The following is a 24,781-nucleotide window of genomic DNA, read 5'->3' as shown; positions in this document are numbered from 1 at the left end:
GGTGCACAAATAACCCACAGCTTTGAACTTTCTGAAGTAATATTTTCATACTTTTTACTTCAAATGTAGGATGATTTTTTACCGGTTAAATTATTTTGACAGGTTAAATCTAATGAAAGAGTGTATGTGTTATTATTCTAATATTTATGAGAGCATTGAAATACTGTTTGAGAGTAATTATTTCTTTATAATAGAGGCTTCTGGATCTGACAAATGTTATCATTCCCTTGAGAACTGTTTCTAGTCGTAAACAGTAAATAGATGATACTGTGGCCAGAAACTTTCTTTGAATTTAGTAGTCTTTATATGAACTGTATACCACTGAGAACCAGAGTAGGGAGAACTTTAGTTTATTATACCTGAGCTCTGTTTTTTCTGTTTGTTTTTTGCTTATTGGTTTGGTTTGGTTTTCATCTTGTAAATAGTAAATAATTATGTTTCATCTGGCACAGTTTTATGTATAGAAGATATACACTGGAGATGGAATAAAAATTTAAACTGCCAGTATTTTATGCTTTTGAAAAGATGACTCGTTACAGTAAATTTATCAGGGAAAAAAAAGCAAGCATAGATGGCAAATCCCTTTGTTTTATGTGTCTTTCTAACAGATGATGAGAGTTTAGTCTAAAGAGTAGAAAGCCATACGGAGAATAAAACTCATTCACAGAGATGAATCTCTAATATTCCAATAAGATTGCATTTGGGTTGGAAACTGTAAATAAACCTTCAGACTGCAATTCAAATTTTATTTTTATTTTTTTCTTAAACATATGTACATTATATTCCTATTTCCCAAAAATATGACTACGGAGATAAAAAAATCAACTAGTGTTATAGCCTTCTTATAAAGGAATTTGGCCCTTTATGAGTTCAGCTAAATAGCTAAATGTCTACTTTTCTATTTGTAACGTGTTTTTCACTGTTGCCAGTGAAAAGTCATTTATTTATAGGCCTATTTAGATATTTGTATTTTTCTCCAACCACAATTTAAACATTCATCTTCAAATCTTGCCTACCATTGCATTTATTTGAAATCAGCACTTGTGTTTTAGTTTGTGTTTAATAATCTGAAGCAAGGCTTCTGAATCATTTATCCATATGTGGTTGCATAGTCTAGGTTATCAATGCCTGTGCATATCATACTGCAAAGTGCTTTGAAGATGTGTTCATCTCTAGGTGAAGCTTGTTGGCTGATGGATTTATTAAATGATTTGTGACATAGCATATCCCTTGTTCTACCCCCAAAGTCTTCCATTGGGACAGTATGCTTCCTCCAGAGGAGGAGCTGGTAGTCTCTGGCTATATTATGGAAACATGGGAGAAGTAGCAGGGAATTCCCCTTTTCCTTTTGAGGGGCCCTTTTCCTGGTGTTGCCTTAAAATATTTTTGTCACTTCATTTTCCTCAGTAGCACTGAGTGTTACTGGGTCAGAGTGTTACTGTGCACTCACTAATTTCACACGTATTTACTCAGTTCATCCTTGATATGGTTTGGCTCTGTGTCCCCACCCAAATCTCACCCCAAATTATAATCCACACAGGTTGAGGGAGGGACCTGGTGGGAAGTGATTGGATCATGGGGGCAGTGTCCTCCATGCTGTTCTCATGATAGTGAGTTCTCACGAGATCTGATGGTTTTATAAGTCGTGGTTTTCCTTCTTGCTCTCTCTCGTCTGCCACCACATAAGATGTGTCTGCTTCCCCTTCCACCATAATTATAAGTTTCCTGGGACCTTCTCAGCCATGTGGAACTGTGAGTCAATTAAACCTCTTTCCTTTATAAATTACTCAGTTTCTGGCAGTTCTTTGTGGCTGTATGAGTACGAATTAATACAGTCCTCATGGTGATATTATGAAATAGATGCTATTATTTTATCTATTTAAGAGATGACAAACTGTGAGTCACAATTTTTAAGTAACTCAGTAACACAACTGGTGTGATTTGTGTTACTGCAAATTATTGTCTAATTTACAGTAACATTGGTAATTATGCCATTTTCACCCCTACACGATTTCAAACACACCCTTCCCCACCAAAGACTGAATCCAATTGAGATTCCCAGTTTCGGCTACTCTAATAATTACTTGCAGTCTTTTAGGGGAGGAATAGGAGGTTATATGACTGCCTTGAGTACTGCAGGGGGTCCCCAACCAATCTCCAAGTTTTATGATCTATACCTTACATTATATAGCTTTTCATGATACATTCTGCCTCTTGATTTTGAGCCTTTCTGCCATTGACTGGTGTAGCTCACCTCACAGAGATACCTCTCCCTACAAGGACTAACGTAGTTTTTCACCATTTCCATTTTCACTTCTCATCTTCATTATCTTTAAAAACTTTGTTGAAATCTCTCACCCAACTGTTATACTCAAATTTCTTTGACGTTTCAGCCTTTATACTTTAAAAAAATCACTTCACTGTTACTTTGGTGAGTTTTCAGAGACAGAGGAAGTGGAACTATAATCAACTAATCAAGCCCCTTTGATCCAGGAGTTCTTCCAGGTTTGTGATTCACAGATACTCTGGAGGAATTGGTGAAGGCTTCTATCATCTCCCCTAGAAATGTGAAGACATAAGACATTCTGTATAATATTAGGGCTGAGGATAGCTTTTGTGGTTGGGAAGAAGTATGATCATGTGTGGAGTTTTCCCACATACATTTAGGAACTTTACTCTTTTATTAAAAAAAAAAAAAATTAAGGTTGTATATGTTGAATTTTCTCTTACAAAGACATTTATGGATTCATTAAACATACGTGTTTTGGAAGCTTACTATTTATCACGTTTGTATATTAACTCAGTAGTGAGAGGACAGAGGGCAGGCCCAGTGTTCTGGGAGTTTATGACAGATAGTCAAAGGAGAGAAATGAGGAACAAGGAAGTGTAACTTGGTGTAACAGGAGACTATCATACAAGGTATGCCCTGGGTGCTACTGAAGCACTTAAGGGAGAGACCTAGCATTTGGTGTAAGAAACAGTAACCAGGGAAAGTTTCATCGAGGAAGTAGGGTTCAAGTGTTTTGAAAATGTTATCTATTTGAATACCATGTTATCAGATACAGACATATTTCGAATTTTTCTAACTTGTAGTGAATTTTACCTTTTGTCGTATACTAACCTTCCTTATCTCTCAGAGGGCCTTTTTCCTTGTGTTGCCTTAAAATACTTTTTGTCACTTCATTTTTTCTCAGTATCAGTGAGTTCTCTGTGCATCCGAGTGTTACTCTCTGCTCAGTAATTTCACATGTATTTACTCAGTTCATCCTCATAATAATACTATGAGATACAAACCATTATTTCTTCTATTTTAGAGATGAGGAAAAACATGATGCACAATAACTTAATAACACAACTGGAGCAATAAATGGGATCAAATTTAGACACCAGAGCCTTGAAGCCTGAAGCTCTCCACACAGTAACACTATATATTACACATTATCTCAATACATTTATACTATAGCACTAAGTTTGGTATATGATTGTGACCATACTAATTTTCTTTTTCTTAAAAAAATTGTATCTGCCTTGGTTACCTCTTTCAGTTCTTTTACTTTCAACTTTTCTTAGTTCCTGTGTTTTAGATATGCTTCTTAGAAATAGTATTGTGGTAGATTAACAAAATTTCAATAGTACTATCTGTCTTTTCAGTATAATATTTCTAAATACATTTCTACTATCTTATTTTGCTTTTTCTTTTTGATTTTCCTTTATTCCTTCTTCCCCCCTGCCTCCGCCTCCTTTTGGTTGATCAAATATTTTTAAAATATTAATTTCCCCTACAATAGCTTTGAAATGTATGTACTTCATATCTACTATTTTAGAGATTATCCTTATTTTTTTTCAAAAATGCTTATTAAATTCCAACATAGCTTAAAATCTTGACCTTTCTCCTGAAGATAATCCTAATCATAGTATTTGAAACTTATTTCTAATCACACCCTACCATGCTATAGCCCACTTTTGTCCTGTGTTTTAGTTCTTTTTTGACTTTAATATTAGTCATTATCACTTTTATAATTTTAGTTTATGTAGTCAATATAGGTTTAGATTTTACCACGTGTTGCATATTTCTTCTCTTACTATGTCATCTTATATGTCTCTCTTTTCTGGACGTAGTTCCATTCTTTGACATACATCCTTTAGTTTAGATGACTTTTAATGGGAATGTGTTGGTACTAAGGTGCTTCTATTTTTACATTTTTAATTTAAAAATTTCATTTTTTGTTTTTCTGAAAGTATCTCAATTTTACCATCCTTTCGGTTTATTTAGCTTGGTATACAACTCCATGTTGAAAGTTTACTTTCTTTCAGTACTTTGAGTATGTTATTCTACTAAATTCTACCTTTTGTTTTCACTTCTCTTAAGAAGATTCCTGACTGTTTTACAATTGTCCCTTAGGGATACTCTTTCTTTTCTCCCTTGCTACTTTTATGTTCCTTGGTGATATGCTGTTGTAGCATGCTGTGTTTAGTGCTAGATTACATTTATAAGAAATTTTAATTGGGAATTATTGTCCTTTCTGAATCTGAATGTTTTTAATGTTCTAGAAAATTCTTAGATATTATGTATTTTAATAGATTCTCCATCGTTCTCTCTTTTCTGTCCTTCTGAAATTCTCTTAATATTGTACCAAACTAATTATGGTTTTTGTCATTACTTTTAATGGCAAAAGCCACCATTACTTTTTTTTTTTTTTTTTTTTTTTTTTGAGACGGAGTCTCGCTCTGCCGCCCAGGCTGGAGTGCAGTGGCCGGATCTTAGCTCACTGCAAGCTCCACCTCCTGGGTTTAGGCCATTGTCCTGCCTCAGCCTCCCGAGTAGCTGGGACTACAGGCGGCCGCCACGTCGCCCGGCTAGTTTTTTTTTTTTTTTTTGTATTTTTTAGTAGAGACGGGGTTTCACCGTGTTAGCCAGGATGGTCTCGATCTCCTGACCTCGTGATCTGCCCGTCTCAGCCTCCCAAAGTGCTGGGATCACAGGCTTGAGCCACCGCGCCCAGCCACCACCATTACTTTTGCACCAACCTAATACATTAGAACTCATTTTTATACTCTATATTGTAGAATTTATATTTAATGTTTCTAAGTTTTTTAAAATTTCTGAATGACATTGCAGATATTCAGTCTACCTTTCAGTTTACAAATTCGCTCTGTAACTTTGTCTCATCTGCTTAATGCAACTAATGAGAGGTTTTTTTCTTCAAAAAAATTAACTTATATTGGTATATAATAGGTCTATGTATTTATGTGGTACATGAGAATGTCTAATAATTATATCAGGGTAAATGGGGTATCCATCACCTAAAGAATTCATCATATACACAACCGAATACTATTCAGCCATATAAAAGAATGAGATCTTGTCATTTGCAGCTACGTAGATAGAACTGAAGGACATTATGTTAAGTGAAGTAAACCAGGCAAACTATGTGTGTTCTTACCTATTTGTGGGAGCTAAAAATTAAAATAATTGAACTCCCGGAGATAGTTGAATAATGGTTATCAAAGGCTGGGAAGGATAGTGGGTAAGGTGGGAAATGCTGACAGTTAATGGATACAAAAATACAGTTGGATAGAATGTGTAGGATTTAATGTTTGATAGTACAACAAGGTAGCTAAAGCCAGCAATACTTTATTTTACATTTCAAAATAACTAAAAGTGTCCAATTAGAATGTTCATAACTAACGAGTTTTTAACTGCAATAATACATTTTTAGTTCCTGGAGTATCCATTTATTTCCTTATCAACAATGACTGGTAATTTTTAAGTATTATCTGATATGGTTTGGCTGTGTTCCCACCCAAATCTCATCTTGAATTGTACTTCCCATAATCCCTACATGTCGTGGGAGGGACCCAGTGAGAGGTAATTGAGTCGTGGCAGCGGTTTCCCCATTGCTATTCTCACGATAGTGAGTTCTCACGAGATTTGATGGTTATAATGGGACTTTCCCCCACCTTTGCTCTGTACTTCTTGCTGCCTCCATGTGAAGAAGGGTGTGTTTGCTTCCCCTTCTGCCATGATTATAAGTTTCCTGAGGCCTCCCCAGTGCTGCAGAATGGTGAGTCAATGAAACCTCTTTTCTTTATAAATTACCAGTCTTGCGTATGTCTTTATTAGCAGTATGAGAACAGTCTATTACAGTATATCTTATTCTTTTCTTGTATATTTAATTCTCATTTTACTTTGAATAATTTATGAATGTTTTATTTCTTAAACCCAAAATTTATCTGAAATTCAGTTCATGGCGGCCAAATTTTCTGTGTGGTGTTTCTGCTGAATCCTGTTCATTACACTTGTTTTCTTGAGTTTTGTATTTTGGGATTGAGTTTACATTTTTCAGGGCTTTGTCCTTAGTAATCCTATAACTCCAGAGTCAATCTAGAGAGGGGTTACACTTTATTTCAAAAGATACCAGCTTGGAACCATTTTTTCTATTTTAATTTCTTGATTTGGGTGTTATATCCAATAGTCAGTGTAAATTCAAAAGCCGTAATCTAATTCAGCAAGGTTGTAGCTTATGCATTCTCAAGAATTATCATTGTTTTTTGGAAAAAGAGAAAATACAAATTTTCTTGTCATCCCTCTCTGCTGACTAGTGAGTTTTTCTCCAGGATCTGCTTCACTGAGATTTTGGCATTCTCAGGTTTTATGTGGTGGGCCTAGGGGCATGAGGGAGTTCCTATTTTTGTGCAGGTCTATTACTTGATTTCTAATTCTGTTTGGCCTTCAATCCAAACTTCTGCCTTATAAAGATTAGTAAATACTCTCTGAATACTATAGCTCACCATCAGCTTACACCCCGAATTTCAGTTATCTCTTTTTTTCTTGATCCCCAAATCTCCTATTTTATTGGATGTTCAGATACATAACTTAAAAGGTGTGTATTATGTTTTATTTAGCATTTCTAGATGTTTGAAACTGGAAAATTTTCAGGCTCCCATGTTGCCTCATCCTAGAAAATATAATCCTTAGAAATTATTGTTTCTCTTTCCTATTATGTAATGTGATAATTACTGAATGTTAAGTATCTTAAATAAATTATCTCATATCAGAAAACTTATGTTATTATAAACATTTGGGGTACAGTTAATATTTTAGAAATGTTTTCAGATACAAAAAGCCATGTTTTAACATATCTCAGAATAGACATTATAATCTTGAAAAAAAAAAAGCTTGATTTTTATTGAAGGGTTTTGTGATGAATGAAATTTCTAGGGGCTCTTGTAGCATTTTACATTTACATTTTAGCATTATGCTTCATCAGTGAACACGAAGACGTTTTTATAACATGTAAAAGCATATTATTTATACCAAATATAGAAAATTGAAAAGCTTCAAAAGATCATATCAAGATTAATAATAATAATGCAAACAATAACAGTCACCATGACAACAAAGAAAAGAAGAAGCAGGAGGAAGAAGGGCAGTCACAGGTTCCTGTTTTAGGCCAAGCACACTCCTAAGCATCAAAGCTAAAAAAAAAGGCAGAAAAATGTTAAGGTGACAAAGGGAAGAGCCCACGTTACCCGAAGCATTTCTTGCCTCACCAATTTCAAAGCAACTCCTGAGACAGAGCCTCACAATCTGGCTTTGTTATTGATTTGAAGTTAATATCAAATTAACAGAATATTAAAATATATTGTCATATATATAGAAGTATCCTGAAGCCAAAGAAAACTGTGCTTGATTTCCTACTATTTGGATTTTCCCTACCATCTTAATGCAGATAATTGTGAGTCTAGCTTATGTTCATATTTTACTTGTCCACATGCAATCATACTGACTTATATCATATATCTCTCAAATACAAAATATTTTTAAACGTAAGAAACTTTCATGCTATTCCATCAAAGCTGTCTAATTCAGACAAACGCTCAATGACAATAGCAGAACTGACTGAGCAGCTGCTGGGTGTCAGTCACTGTACTAGGGGCTTTTAATACAGTGTTTTATTTAACAGTTTACAAAAACCATAAGAACTGGGTATTATTAATTCCTTCCTTACAAATGAAAAAAAACTGGAATTAAGACAGGATGAGTGAGTTAGTCAAGGTCACACAAATACATCTTAAACCAGTTCTGGCTATTCTGCAGCCCAAGCTTCCACCCACCAACATTGTATTTTTCAAAATATTGTATAGTTTCATAGTAATTAACCAAATGTTTACACTTATAAGAAAAAAATCAGTAAGACAATATTATTTTATGTTATGACTGTATTTGCCTATGTTTTAGATATACTAGCAGTTTGTGGATATAAGGAATTAAAGTTATCAGATGAAAAAATTATTTATTTTATATTTTGCATTTTCTGTATTTATCAATACACAACTGGGTCATGAAAAAAGACTATGTAAATAAATACATGAAAGTGTCAAATTATTCAGTTTGATTCTTCTGTACTTCCTTTTGTTGTGGCCCCTAGGCAACGATGGCTTTTTAAATCATTTTGTATAATTTGATTTGCAAACTGCTCAGTATCCCAATTTGTCAAAATACTAGTCTGCTTGTCTAAGTTCTTTTCATTTTTATGTTCTTGTAAATATCTTTATGCTTATTAAAAGATACTCAAACATATCACTATCTTTTAATGTTAAGTCAACTTTAGTATAAGCATATTTTATATATAATGAGTATTATGTAAGGTGGAAAACCCACAAATAATATTAAAAAATAGTTGATACAACTAACACAATATAGTTATAATAAATATCCATGTATAAAAATAACATTCTAAACCTTAAATATTTTGAAATATTCTAGCTAAAGTATAGATAATTTAAAATAATATAGCTACTCTAAATGGTCCAATAAAGTATACCAAATTAATTTTTATTAAATAAAATCAATTAATCTAATAAATATCTTTTTTTAAATATTTTCTTATTTATATATGGCATAATAATTTGTAAATCACTACAAATGTATTTTGAATTTGGAAAACCAGATCATTTAGAGGGAAAAAAGATCCTGAAATTAGTAGTTGAAGATCTAAAATGAAAAAAAATTTATAGAATAATTTTAAATTGATTGGACTGGGAGGGCCTCTTGGAAGGTGACATTTGAACTGACCTGAATCATAAGAATAACTCAACCATGAAAAGTGCAAGGGAGAAAAATAGGCAGAAAGGGTTTGGTTTATTAATAAAATAAATAAAAGGCTCTTGAACAGGAGCATAACAGAATCAGATTAATATTTTTGATAGAGACACCTCAAACGTCAAGCCAGAAACAAATTAGAAGTGGATAATAGAAAGGCTGTGGTAGTCTGGGCTCAGGTGGGCATAAAGAGAAAGCGGGCTATTCAACAGGTAGAATTAATATGACATGATGGTGCATTTTGCAGAGTAAGGATGGAAGTGCCAGGATCAACTCTTGATTGATTAATGTGCACAAATTTATTGATAAAGAAATTGAAGCTAAGACTTTTTGAGTAACCAGTGATATAAAGACAATGGCAGAATACCAGCAGTATCTTGAGTTTTGAACATGAGTGAAACATTGAAATGAAGGAATCAAAATAAGCTTTGGATCCATTAGTGTTGAGTTCAGAGGACAGAGCTGAGATGGAGATATGATTAGAGACATCCTCCCATAGTTGGTAGTTGAAGCAATGGCTTTGGATGAGGTCTTTATTATGGAGACTCTACCAAGAAAACAGAAGTGGCCTAGAAACAACTTTAGGAACTTGCTCACTTACAGACGAGGTAAGAGACAAGAAGCCAGTACAGGAGGTTGAAATGTGATTGTCAGAAAAGTCAGAGAAAAGCCCCGGATAATGTAGTAAGTTGTTAGCCAAAGAAAGATAAATTATCAAGAAGAGAGTGGTGCCTTCTCAAACTTTTTAATACTGCCATTTTATCTACTCATGTGAATGAGCAGTAATATTGTTTTTAATCCTATTATATTGCTATTTCTGTGGTTTATCTTCCTAATGAGATTATAGCATTCCTGAGGACAAAAGCAATATGTTTTAGGTGCTTAATAAATATTAAAAGGATTGAAATTACCAACACTATTTTTATCCTAGAAAAAAAGTGATACTTAATATTACATCTTTACTTCCTTGAGGTCTTGGTGTCAGTTCTCTTATCAGAAAGGTCTCTGAGCAGCAGTTTAATACCATTCCTCTCTTCTGGCTCTGTATCTGCCTTACTCAATACATTTTTTTTTCATAAAAATTAACGTATTCATTTAACTGATCTTTCACCTAACAAATAGAGAGAGGTCCATAAGTCTGGAAACCAATGTATATTATATTTGAAAGAAGACATTTTTGCCACTATTTTCAGACTTAATAAATACCTTGTATCTTGATCTTCTCTCCTTTATCATATGGATTGTTTTAAGTAAGTAAGGTGGTGACTTTTAAGGTATGTGAATTTTGTATCAAATATTTCTAAAAAGATCCATAGTGCTGTAATAAACATACATGGGCATGTGTCTTTATAGTAGGAGCAGAATCCCAAACACCACACATTCTCACTCATAAGTGGGAGTTGAACAATGAGAACACATGGACACAGGGAGGGGAACACCACACACCGTGGCCTGTCAGGGGGTAGCAGGAAAGGGAGGGAAGAGCATTAGGACAAATACCTAATTCATATGGGGCTTTAAACCTAGATGACGGATTGATGGGTGCAGCAAACCACCATGGCACATGTAGACCTATCTAACAAACCTGCATGTTCTGCACATGTATCCCAGAACTGAAAGTAAAAAAATAAAAATCGTTTATGAATCGCTGATTCATAAAATGAATATACTAGAAAAGGAAAATAACATATTCAGAAGTGCATACACACACACACGCACACCCCATACACATATGTAACTAAATAAACCAATGCAGATAATTATAAATTGTGACAAATTCTGTAAGAAGAAATTAGTAGTTGAAGATCTAAAGTGAAAAAAATTTATAGAATAATTTTAAATTGATTGGACTGGGAGGGCCTCTTGGAAGGTGACATTTGAACTGACCTGAATCATAAGAATAACTCAACCATGAAAAGTGCAAGGGAGAAAAATAGGCAGAAAGGGTTTGGTTTTCCTGAGATGCATAGACAAGAGTATGGCCGAAACAGGGTGACCAAGGAGAGACATCTTAAGTATTCACTCTGAAAACTGGCCAAGTAGCCACACAATAACATGGCAGAACTATTGCTAAATATGATAAATTTCCTTGAAGAGTAAAGTATACATTACAGAAAAAGTAAAACTCATGTATAATTTTTATGCATATGTAATGGTTTAATTAATATTGTTTTAATTTGTAAATTTCAGAAGAGTGACTATCTAAGTGGGTGAATGTATCCTACAATTTTTAGGGTTAGGGATCTCTCTATGCCTAAATCGGCCTAAAAAGAGATACGAATTTACCTTGCAGTAAGAGTGAGGAGTCAGAATGTTCAGTCTTTGAAAGCCACAAAAGTCATCCTGGTTTGATCATATAGCATACATATATGAGAATCAAGTGTCAAGTGCTACTGACAGATCTAGTAAGAGAAAGACTGAAAAATGTTCTTTAGTGGCCTGAAAATTTTCACTGACATTAGGAAGAGCAATTTCATCAATAATCCATAGACATTGAATGCATAATAATGTTGAATAAAATATCTAAATTAGAGCTCTTGGATGACAGAATTTTTAGTGTTAAGTGTCATTTCAGTTGGAACATAACATTTCATATAATAGTTTTTATTTTGAAACAATTTAAAACTTACCAAAAAAATTGCAAGAAGGATAAAAAGGCCACTAGTGTACCCTTCACCCAGAGACCTCCTTCAACTTTTGTTACTTGTTTGATAATGTCCTTGTATTAGTCTGTTTTCACACTGCTGATAAATACATATTCATGATTAAGCAATTTACAAAAGAAAGAGGTTTAATGGACTTACAGTTCCACGTGGCTGGGGAAGCCTCACAATCATGGTGCAAGGCAAGGAGGAGCAAGTCACATCTTACATGGATGGTGGCAGGCAAAGGGAGAGAACTTGTGCAGGGAAACTCCCATTTTTAAAACCATCAGATCTCATGAGATTTATTCACTATCATGAGAACAGCACAAGAAAGACTCACACTCAAGATTCAATTATCTCCAACAGGATTCCTCCCATGACACGTGGGAATTGTAGGAGTTACAATTCAAAATGAGAGTTGGATGGGGACACAGCGAAACCATATCATTCCTCCTCTGGCCCCTTCCAAATCTCATGACATCACATTTCAAAACCAATCATGCCTTCCCAACTGTCCCCCAAAGTCTTAACTTTCTGCATTAACTCAAAAGTCCATAGTCAGACATCTCATCTGAGACAAGGCAAGTCCTTTCTGCTTATGAGCCTGTAAAATCAAAAGCAAGTTTGTTACTTTCTAGACCCAGTGAGTGTACAGGCATTGGGTTACTAGAGCTGTTCCAAATGAGAGAAACTGGTCGAAACAAAAGGGCTAAAGTCCCCATGCAAGTCCAAAATCCAGCAAGGCCGCCAAATCTTAAAGCTCCAAAATGTTTCCTTTGGCTTCATGTCTCATATCCAGGTCATGCAGATGCAAGAGGTGGGCTCCTGTGGCCTTGGGCAGCTCTGCCCCTGTGACTTTGCAAGGTGTAGCCCCATTCCTGGCCGCTTTCAAGAGCTGGTGTTGAGTCTGTGGCGTTTCCATGTACACAGTATAAGCTGTAGGTGGATCTACCATTCCGGGGACTGGAGGACGGTGTCCCTCCTCTCACAGCTCCACTAGGCAGTGCCCCAGTAGAGACTCAGTGTGGGGCCTCTGACCCCACATTTCCCTTCTGCACTGCCCTAGCAGAGGTTCTTTATGAGGGTCCCACCTCTGCAGCAAACTTCTGCCTGGGCATCCATGCATTTCCATACATCCTCTGAAATCTAGGTGGAGATTCCCAAACCTCAATTATTGACTCATGTACACCCACAGGCTCAATACCACATGGAAGCTGCCAAGACTTGGTTGCTTCTGTTCTCTAAAGCAACAGTCCAAGCTGTATCTTGCCCCCTTTTAGTCACAGCTGAAGAGGCTGGGACACAGGGCACCAAGTCCCCTAGACTGCACATAGCAGAGGGACCCAGAGCCTGAACCATGAAATGATTTTTTCCTCCCTAAACCTCTAGACCTGTGATGGGAGGGGCTGCCGCAAAGTTCTCCGACATGCCCTGGAGACATTTTCCCCATTGTCTTGATGATTAACATTTGGATCATCATTACTTATACAGATTTCTGTAGCAGGCTTGAGTGTCTCCTAAGAAAATGGGATTTTCTTTTCTATCACATTGTCAGGTTGTAAATTTTCCAAACTTTTATGCTCTGTTTCCATTTAAAAACTGAATGCCTTTAACAGCACACAATCACCCCTCGAATGCTTTTCTGCTTAGAAATTGCTTCTGCCAGATACCCTAAATCATCTATCTGAAGTTCAAAGTTTCACAGATCTCTAGGGCAGGGGCAAAATGCCACCAGTCTCTTTGCTAAAACATAACAACAGTCACCTTTGCTCCAGTTCCCAACGAGTCCCTCATCTCCATCTGAGACTACCTCAGCCTGGATTTCATTGTCCATATTATTATCAGCATTTTGGTCAAGTCATTCAACAAGTCTCTAGGGAGTTCCAAACTTTCCCACATTTTCCTGTCTTCTTCTGAGCCCTCCAATCTGTTCCAACCTCTGCTTGTCACCAGATCCAAACTTGCTTCCACATTTTCAGAATTCTTTTCAGCAGCACCTCACTCTGCTTGTACCAATGTACTGTATTAGTCTGTTTTCATGCTGCTGATAAAAACATACCTGAGACTGGGCAATTTACACAAGAAAGAGGTTTAATGTACTTGCAGTGCCTTGTGGCTGGGAAAGTCTCACAATCATGGTGGAAGGCAAGAAGGAGCAAGTCACATCTTACATGGATGGTGGCAGGCAAGAGAGAGAATTTGCACAGGGAGACTCCCATTTTTAAAACCATCAGATCTTGTGAGACTTATTCACCATCATGAGAATAGCACAGGAAAGACCCACCCCCATGACTCAATTACCTCCCACTGGGTTTGTCCCATGACACATGGAAATTGTGGGAGTTACAGTTCAAGGTGAGAGTGGGGTGGGGACACAGCCAAATCATATCAGTCCTTTACAACAAAAGGACCCACTCTCGGATCACATGTCACACACTTTTTCTGACTCTCCAGTCTCTGGCAATCATAAACATCTCTTACTTTAGTCATTTCTTCACTTTCACAACTTTCTCATTCTTGAATATTCTATCCCAGTCATTTGCCAGTTGTCCTGAAATTGGATTGGTTTGATGTTTCTATGATATTATACCCAACCTTGTATTTTTGACAGATGTCTTACACACCATGCTTTCTTCTTCTCATTGAATCTCATCAGGTGGCCCCCAGTGTCAACTGGTCCTGTTACTCATGGTGATAATATTGATCACTTGATTATAAAGGGATCTGCCTAGTTTCTCCAATGTAAAGTGACTACTCTCCCCTTTGAAATTAGTAAACATATATTTGTAATATTGGGGTACAGAGTAGGTGGATATATTTATGAAGTACATAAGAGGTTTTGATATAAGCATTCAGTCACGGGGACTGGGGTATCCATCTCAAGCATTTACCCTTTGAGTTACAAACAATCCAATTACATTATTTATTTTAAAATATACAATTATTATTGACTCTATTTACCCTATTGTGCTATCATATAGTAGGCTTCATTCATTATATGGGGGTAGTTTATGAGGTTTTTTCCAAAAAAACATATTTTTAAGGAGATAGTTTGAGGCTATGTTCTGCTTCCAACTTTCACCCACTTATTTGAGCACCTATTGATATGCCTTGCCTTAATTAATTATTAATATGATGGTTTCCAAATGGTGACTTTCTTCTTCCTACATTCCTGTTACATCTATTACTTAGCATAGTGCTATTGGAGGAGCTTTCGATTTTCCCTATGTATTGATTCATTTTTAGACAGGCGGACCCTTGGATTCCTATTTTATTCAGTAGGATATGATCTATAGCTTCCTTTTTTTTCCTCCTCCCTTTTTTATTTTGATATTCAAAGTCTCTTTTTGATACTCAAATTATTTATTTTGTACACAAGTTGTCCTTAATTTGGGGAGCAGAAGCCATTTCAGGCTGGCTCCTGTGTCATTCTGACATGGCCCCATCATTCTTTGGGCACTTCTTTACTTACTGGTGCAGCAAAATGTTCCTGACTCTTATTGTACTTTCCATAACACAGTTTAGAATCAGTCATTTCTCCAAGGAGTCTTGGTTTTGCCTAGCATAGAAACCAGGATCTGGGAAACAGGACTCTTCATTGCTTTGAGAGGGACCCTGTTCCTAGGCTGTCCCCAGTGGATGATAGGAACCATCTGTATATTGACCAAATATACAATTTCATTCATATTTATTTCTGTATCTATCTACATATAGTGAAAACCACAAATTTATACTAATTGATTAAATCCTAATGCAAATCCACCGGGTTCATTCTGCCTTTTTTTTTTTTTTTTTTTTTCTTTTTTGCGACGGTCTCCTCTGTCACCCAGGCTGGAGTGCAATGGCACGATCTTGGCTCACTGCAACCACCACCTCCCAAGTTGAAGCATTTCTCCTGCCTCAGTCTCCCAAGTAGCTGGGATTACAGGTGCACGCCACCACATCCAGCTAATTTTTTGTGTCTGTAGTAGAGATGGAGTTTCACCGTGTTGGCCAGGCTGGTCTCAAACTCCTAGCCTTCTGACCCGCCCGCCTCAGCCTCCCAAAGTGCTGGGATTACAGGCATGAACATTCTGTCTTTCTTATGTTTCATATACGTACCCTCTTTCTTTGACATTGAGAATTTGGCTCTCAGTATCCTCCATGTATTTATTTATTTGCTCAATCATCCTGTACTATAACCAATCTCCCAGCCACGTGGGGTGGAGATCCTGTGTGGATGTCCTCTGTGCACAGGTCCTGGACACCACTAGACCCTCTTCCACTGAACCACTCTATCTTCCTGCCTGCTTGGACCCTAGTTTTTTTGAGGCTGTTTTCCTGCCCCTGCTCAATGGGTTTTTGACTAAGCTATTCAGGAAGGTTGAGTAAACAGTAGAGATTAGGAGACATTTTGTGCAATCTGCCAAGATCAAATTGAAAGGAAGACAGTAGATGGTTTTAAACATCCTTAAAGCATTCCACCAGCCTCCCTTGGACCTCCCAACCTTCCCAACTTTAAAATAAGCAGAGAGAAGCTTTATATGCACTTGGTTTTAAACATGTAAATTTTTCAACCTTGTTGTCTACTGTTTGCTTTTTCCATCCCATCAGATGAACATTATAACTTATAACAATTTAGGTTGCCATTTTAATGTCAAAACAAATATCAGCAAATTTTTTACTGATGTATTTCTGAATCAAAATTTTAAAACCTTGAAAATGCATGTGTTTTCTTTGTCAGCAAGAATAGCAATGTACTGAGTGGACTTCAAATCAAGTATGAAGTTTTTATATGCAAGTCTTGAAACAGAAATTTCAGACATGCCAGTAAAGTGATATAATTACAATGTTCCTGTAAAGAAGGAAGGTTTCCAGTGCAGAGGAAGTAAGATGCAATTGAGACTGACAAGATTATAATTCACTGTGGGTGTTGTAACACATTGTCAGATTGTAGAAACCAGTTACAATAACCCATGTATAGACATTGTATTTTTATTCCGAATTCATAGAAATTTAAAGATATAACAAAAACATGCAAAAAATTTACCTTTATTCTATATTATCTTTTTACTAACTTGACAATTTTTTGTTACGTTCACTTTAGTTCCATTTTACAGCTATTCATTTTTGACCCTCAAAATGCCAGCTGCAAATTTATGTTACCAGAAAATCCCACTATTAATCTTCTAAGTATGTTAAATCCTGAGCTTTGCAGTAGTCACTGAAGGTATCACAGACACAAACACACTAGTATTTTTACTGAAATTTTATTTGTTCATAAAGGGAACAAACACAGAAAATAAATAATAGGTCCTCCTCTGTTTCCAAGGGAGTTAAAGCCAGCAGGAGGTTCAGTATCAGAGATCCAACATCTTTAACTCATTGTTGACTAAGGGAACTGTCAATATTCCTCCAGTTACATAACCTTTTGCAGGTGTGAGCAATCTTCAGGTTCTAATTATTCAAGCTGATTTGAGAAAATAATAGCAGGATGTGTTTGTTACACTTTGTATTAGTTATATATTGCTACATAGTGCATTGCCTCAAAACTCAGTGGCTCGATGTAGTAATAATTTATTATCTCTTCTTTTCCATTAGAGACCAGCAATTTAGGAGCAGCTTGGCTGGGCAGTTCTGACTTGATATTTCTTGTGAGACTTCAGAGACATATTTCCTAGAGCCACAATCAGCTGATGGCTTTCTAGGATTAGAGGCTCCACTTCAAGATGTCACACTCACATGGCTAGCAAGCTGCTGGTGGCACTTGGTAACAGGCTTTAGTTCTCCTCGTAGGTGCTTCTCCATCTCACTACTTGAGGGTTTCCATGGCTTTTAGGCTGGCTTCCCTGGAGTAAAGGATCAAAAGACCAAGGTGCAGCCTCTAATGCCTTTATACTTAACCTTGGAAATCATATCACCTTGTTACTACCGTAACATTCCATGTGTCACACGGAGCAGCACTGATTGTGTGGGAGGGAACTATACAGGCCATAAATATTAGGAGGTATTTAAAATAACATAATGTGAAGACTTATGGCCATCTTGGAGACTGATTGCCAAGATGTTCACCCTATCGCCCACAGAGATTCGTATCTTCTTCCACAAACGAAGTACACCCAACCTCTTCTAAAAGCCATCCAAAGTCTCATTCCACTAGGCCATCTGCTCAAACTCCAGGACCTCATTGTCTAAGTCAAGTCAATCCAAAATGAATCTCAGAGAGTTCCAAGAGAAAATGAAGCTGTTTAGGTATAGTCACTCAAGTATCACTTCCCAAGTACAGTTGTCAATCTTAAGGCCTATGAGCAAGTTTTGTGCCACCCTCACACTACATATACAATGGTAGATTATGCACAGAGAAACCAAATTAGACTCTCTAGTTCAAAAATGGAGAAAATGAGAGAGACAAAGAAGTCAGTGTTCCATAGCAGTTTTGCAATCCAGTCAGGCACATGTTGGTCATTCTTGATTAGGACTCAGTCATGCTATTTTCTTGAAATGATTCTCCATAGCTCTTGGCTCTGTCCTCTGTGTTAGTTCTGCCACTCTACGTCATCCTTTTTTATATATATGGAAGGTTGTCTGTGTTTACAGCTGCATAGCCTCTTGACCATAAAGTTTGGAGGTCGAAGGCCTTTTTCTATTTTGTCCCACCTCTGTTCCTTTCAGTACAAGCTGGTGGTGTTACCTCCAATATAGTTATCTTAAAAATGAATGCACTTTGGGAGGCCGAGGTGGGCGGATCATGAGGTCAGGAGATCGAGACCATCCTGGCTAACACAGTGAAACACTGTCTCTACTAAAAATAGAAAAAATTAGCAGGCGTGCTGGCGGCGCCTGTAGTCCCAGCTACTCGGGAGGCTGAGGCAGGAGAATGGCGTGAACCCGGGAGGCGGAGCTTGCAGTTAGCAGAGATCACGCCACTGCACTCCAGCCTGGGCGACAGAGCGAGACTCCGTCTCAAAAAAAAAAAAAAAAAAAAGAATGGACTTTCTATGAATTTTATTCAGGTTTACTCCACTTCCTAAAAGGCACATCCACAATTATATAAAGATAAGCTCACCCTGACCCCTTGAGCTTCTATATTCTATAGATCTACAGAAGGAAAAGGCTCTTAGATCATTAAATCCCTAGTGTTTAACTGAAAAGACTTGGAAAGCATAAATTAAACTGTTTAGTGGGTCTTCTGTCTCATGGAGTGTCCCTCTGAGGAATACCTAATAATTTTCTCAGGTCTCTCTGTAGATTTTGTAATCACACTTCCTTGTCATCTTTAGATTGTGTTTCCTGGAATGTGATCTTTGCTTGGAAATGTGATTTCTTAATGTTTGCATTGTCCACCATCTGGAGAGACTGGAATTGAAAGAGCATTTTACTTTAAAATTCAGTATTGCCTGGCTTCTTCATTCATGATAGTTCTTCTTTAGCTTCTTCTCTCCCATTTTTTTTTTCTTTTACTACAAACGTAAGATGCCAGACGGTTCCTTCAATACTTTACCTGGAAATATCCTTAGCTAGATTATACAATTTCATTTAAGTATATCTTTTTATTTTCCATATTATCACAAGCAACGATGTTGCTAAACTTTCCACTGGAACATAGCAAAAATCTAATTTTCTCTCATTTCTGGTAACACTTTCCTCACCTTCCTTTAAGTCATTACAGCTCCTCAAGAGCTATCAAGCTTCTTTTAAGGCCTGTCCCACAACTTGCATATTCTGGTCCCTAAATCACTGCCACATTTTTAGGTTTCTGTTATAATTCTCTGCCAATACCAAATTCTTTTTTTTTTTTTTTTTGGCTCTAAAGTATTCTATTTTAGTTTATTTTCAATTTTTATTTCCACAGATTTTAGGGGAAACAGGTGGTATTTGGCTACATGAGTAAGTTATTTAGTGGTGATTCATGAGATTTTCGTGCACCCATCACCTTAGCAGTATACAATGAACCCAATTTGTAGTCTTTTATCCTTCACCCCTCTCCCACTCTTCCACCCTGAGTCCACAAAGTCCACTGTATCATTTTTATGCCTTTGCATTCTCATTGCTTAGCTCCCACTTATGAGGGAGAATGTACGATGTTTGGTTTTCTATTCCTGAGTTACCTCACTTAGAATAATAGTCTCCAGTCCCATCTGGGTTGCTGTGAATGCCATTAATTCATTTAATTTTATGGCTGAGTAGTATTCCATTGCACGTATATATATTTAAAAACACATGTTTATAGCAGCACAATTCGCAATTGCAAAAATATGGAACCAGCTCAAATGCTCATCAATCAACAAGTGGATAAACGATGGTATATATACAGTGGAGTACTACTCAGCCATAAAAAGGAGTGAATTAATGGCATTCACAGCAACCTGGATGGCATATCCAAACATCAAGTTCTTTGTTTGATATCTATTGTTGCATAACATATCACCTTAGAATTAATTTTAAACCATGATGAATATTCATTACCTCTTCTGAGCCACTCCAGAAGACTGTGTATGACATGGTGACTGACTTTCCACAAATTAAGCCATCTCAGAGACCAAGTGCAGAGTTTTCTATTGTTCACAGAAGTTAGGCCTAACTGGTTATAGAAGGGGACAAAAAAAGGGTGTGAAATCAGGAGCCAAAGATTAATGATGTCCATCTTGGAATATTTAAAGATAATGTATGGAAAGAAAAGACTTAATGAATATGCAGTATTTTGTCCTGTAATTATCTTCTCCTAGAATATATCTCCTATTGGAAAATAAAAGGACCTAACAACTTCAAAATTACCGAGATCAAACAGAACATTGTTGTAAGTGACTGATGACGTCTTGTTTTACAATTTTAATTGTACCTAATTTGTAGTAATCGATATTTATGCAACTGCTATGCTTCAGAGTAGCTTTTATTTTCGCAGATACATCCATTCATTTTGAAATCTTTCAAACAGAGTATGGATATGGTAAGACTCCCAGTTATTTAAAAAAAAAAAAAAAACAGAAATGAGAGTCTTCTTAAGAGTGGTCAGTAAGTTACAACTGGGTGTTTTCTCTCTGCTAAGTTTAGACATTACAGTCTATTCAATTTTACCTTGATTAAACAATTGAAAATCATGTGTGTGCATGCAACTGGTCTAAACAGATCATTTATCTAATATCAGCATTTTACCAAAGGGACTAAGTCAATGCAAATGAAAAAAATGTGGTTGACTAGAAAATACACACACACACACACACACACACACACACGAGCCATATATTAACATTAAAATAGAGTCTCATATGGATTTTTTTAGGTCAAGAAGTTCATTCAAATACAATCTTATTTTTATACAGTACTGTGTTAATAGAAAATAAAATATACCTTTGTTGTTAATCCTTAAAGGAGATTCAAATGACAGTTATTGGACTTTAAATATTGTAATCCATTAACGAAGAGAGAAAGAAGTTTTCTGCTATACTAAAATACTATCCTTAGTATCCTTAGTCAACAAGAATAGGATTTTTTTTTTTTTTTTTTTTTTTGAAAACTGAGTCTCGCTCTATTACACAGGCTGGAGTGCAGTGGCGCGATCTCAGCTCACTGCCAGCTCTGCCTCCCGGGTTCACGCCTTTCTCCTACCTCAGCCTCCCGAGTAGCTGGGACTACAGGCACCCACCACCGTGCCCAACTAACTTTTTGTATTTTTAGTAGAGACAGGGTGTCACCGTGTTAGCGAGGAGGGTCTCGATCTCCTGACCTCGTGATCCGCCCGCCTCAGCCTCCCAAGGTGCTGGGATTAGAGCCGTGAGCCACTGCACCAGGCTGAATATTTTTAAAATATCACTTAACAGTTGACATGGTTTGATAGTGTCCTCACCCCAATCTCATCTTGAATTGTAGTTCCCATAATCCCCGTATGTCATGGGAGAGACCCTCTGGGAGACAATTCTATCATTTCATAATAGTGAGTGGGTTCTCACGAGATCTGATGGTTTTATAGAGTCTTTTCCCCACTTTGCCTGACACTTCTCCTTGCTGCTGTGCTGTGAAGAAGGACGTGCTTACTTTCCCTTCTATCATGATTATAAATTTCCTGAGCCCTTCCGAGATATTCTCAACTGTGAGTCAATTAAACCTCTTTTCTTTATAAATTAGCCAGTCTTGGCATGTCTTTGTTAACAACATGAGAACAGACTAATTTAATGGCGAATTTTTGTTTTTATTGAAAATTCACTTTTATCCATTTAATGGAACATTTGGTTCCAACCCATTTTATATAAATTGTTCATTGTTACAGATATAATATTAGATGAAGTGAATGTGTCAATGACTTCAGATTTGCAAGCAGACGAATTAGTACAGTTTAAATTTGCCCAGTAGGCAGATTTGATGTGGTGAACCATATGAAAAGTAGAAACTCTGGGGACTTTCTTTAGATACTTAATGGGTTTGAAAAAATATCATTCTCTTACGGCCTACAAATTTTCCATCCATAATGCATGTTTCTACCCAATTATGCGTGTTGCTCTTAAAAAGATACAATAGAAATTGATTGGTGGTGATCTGTTAAAGTTATTTAGCAATAAACTCTTAATGTCTGATTTCAAGGTTGGTGTATGCATTCTATTTCTTAACAGAATCAACAGTATTTACTGTATGTGCGTGTATGTGTGTGTTTGTGTGTGTGTGTGTGTTCTTGTTACTTGCTCTTTTAGTTCCATCTGTTATTATTTACTAGTATTTATACCATATTATGATCTACTACTTATACCATATTAGATAGCTTGTAGATGTATGTTCAAAGCAGGGTGGCTGACCCTTATGCCTAAATTTATTTCCTTCTAATATTCCCTTAGATTTTATAAACTTAAAAAACAGCATCTGTAATGCAAATATGTCTTTGTAATGAGTTACACACTGAACTGCTTTATTTCATAATAGTAAGTTTAGCTTATTTGACATCTGAATAACAGGCAATAGGGAATTAAGAAAATAGAAATAAGTGTCAAAGAAACAAGAAGACAGTTGGATAGCTGCGAAAGTTCTAAAGTTTTGTATCCTAATCTCTGAGGCCTGTCTCAGCAGAGAAAGAATGACAGTGAGTCTTTGTCAGCAGAGGGACAGAAAGATGTGACAGTGAGAAAGATGATGTCAAAAGAGAAAATTTGAGTGACAGTAGACCCCAGAGGCAAACATTGACCTGGTAACCCATTACAATTCAACCCTGACTTCTTCCTCTGTAATAATCTCACTTTCTCAAAAAACTTCCTTTTTCTACACTGAATATAACATCAGCAAGGATCGAAGAAACAGTAGTTGGATGTGATGGCTGTGGCCAGGTAAAATACCCACAAGAATTTTAGTGAAGCATACTGTACAGCAGATTTACATTCCCATTTCTTCTGTTTCACAGGTTTTCTGAACCAGATGAATAACTCAAGTCACTCTGTTCTTCAGCCTTCATTCCAAGGATGCATGCAGCTCATTCAAGTGGACGATCAACTTGTAAATTTATATGAAGTGGCACAAAGGAAGCCGGGAAGTTTTGCAAATGTCAGCATTGACATGTGTGCGATCATAGACAGGTAAATGATGTTTTCATCCTACCTCACGTTGTCCGTACTTTCCAAATCTATGTTTCTGTTGTGAGACCAGGGAAACATCCAAAAGGAAAAATAAATATTAAAGAAAAACAGGTAAAGCGGAAATTACCATTCAAAGTATGTATTGTATATTTGTGATATTAGCCGTGTTTATGTTTATGTTTTTATTTTATATATGTATATATATATATAAAAACACACTGTGGTGTTGCATATATAACACACTGTGGTGTTGCATATATAACACACTGTGGTATTGCATTTGTTCAACAGGCTCCAATCAGAGAATCTTAGCCTTCAACGAGTAGTTTTGCAAGCAACAGCAGTGTGGTAGAGAAACTCACAGTTTATTTTTAGTTTTGCTTTCTGTGTCTACAAGCAGAAATGTGCCTTCTCTTTCTGTCTCAATCATGACTTGGCCTCAGCATGTCCTTCCAAAACCCACTTCTGAAAGAAAAGGAATATTACAAAAGTGTCAGTGGGCAACATGGGTATTTTGAAGCAGAATATTTAGAGTAACTGGTCCAGCTTTCAAAATACACATATTAAAATATGACAAAATCAAATCTTTATTGGTTTTGCAAATCTGGGTAGAAATTTTTAATAAAAAACTTTAATTGTATTCTCACACAGTGGAAAGATGCAACTTCTATGTGAAATATTATGATTATACAGCATACATGACCTTAACATACTTATAGATAGTGCCTCTCATTCCACTATGAACAAGTTTCATTTTGAGATGCTTGGTCTGTAAACGAACTATGTATGATTTGAAGTTAACCTAGTGAATTTATATGATTTTCTGAGATATATTTAAATCTTTTCAGGAAGAATTGTCTTATTCTAAAAGATCATTTTATTAATTTTGTGTTTAGGGAAGATAAACATTCTTTAAATTTTTTAAAAATTTTGAAATAAGATATTAATCCTATCTCAGTCTACCCACAACAAAATGTAGTCCGTAAGTGTTTAACAAATTTATTTTATTCAAGAAGAAATATTTTAAGAAGTCACTCAATAACGAATTTTACAAACATAAAAAATAATCTATTGTGAAGTAAGTTTGCTTTCATATAATCTGAATAAGATGGCGTTCATTTAAGTTACAGTTTGTGGTGGCTGTAAGATATAACTTTTATAAAGCCTTCCCATGTTTGTAATAATACTTTCTGACATAGTATACTGCTTATTTCTATTCATGTATGCAAGTACTGATCTTAGTAGCCTACACAGTTTATATTTCAATAGAAAAGTGAACAGTTTTAATGGAAATACACTCCTAATTATTGAGCCATTAATAATGTATCAGCTATTATTTCTGCCTAGAGCAAGTGGCAGCAATAATCAGAAAAGCTGAGATGAATGTTTAAAGAACATTTGTTCTGATTTTAGATAATTATCTACATATTATAATTGTTTTATACAGAAAAAAATATTTTCTTCATAATAGTTATGGAGTTTTTTAGAATCTACTCTTT

General features: G+C 36.1%; 1 protein-coding gene across 1 annotated transcript in view; it reads left to right on the top strand.

Moving 5' to 3' along the window:
* Window positions 1–24,781, top strand: part of CNTNAP2 (contactin associated protein 2) — a 2,313,133-nt gene that overhangs the window by 1,237,639 nt on the left and 1,050,713 nt on the right. The window contains exon 10 of the mRNA XM_033192342.1: window positions 23,111–23,282. Within this exon, the coding sequence (XP_033048233.1) occupies window positions 23,111–23,282 (172 nt within the window). The remainder of the gene's footprint in view (window positions 1–23,110; window positions 23,283–24,781) is intronic.

The sequence above is a fragment of the Trachypithecus francoisi genome, unplaced genomic scaffold (assembly GCF_009764315.1).
Source record: "Trachypithecus francoisi isolate TF-2019V2 unplaced genomic scaffold, Tfra_2.0 Lachesis_group4, whole genome shotgun sequence".
Classification (NCBI taxonomy): domain Eukaryota; kingdom Metazoa; phylum Chordata; class Mammalia; order Primates; family Cercopithecidae; genus Trachypithecus; species Trachypithecus francoisi.
The sequence above is the reverse complement of the archived record's forward strand: the minus strand, read 5'-3'. Positions and strand labels throughout refer to the sequence as shown.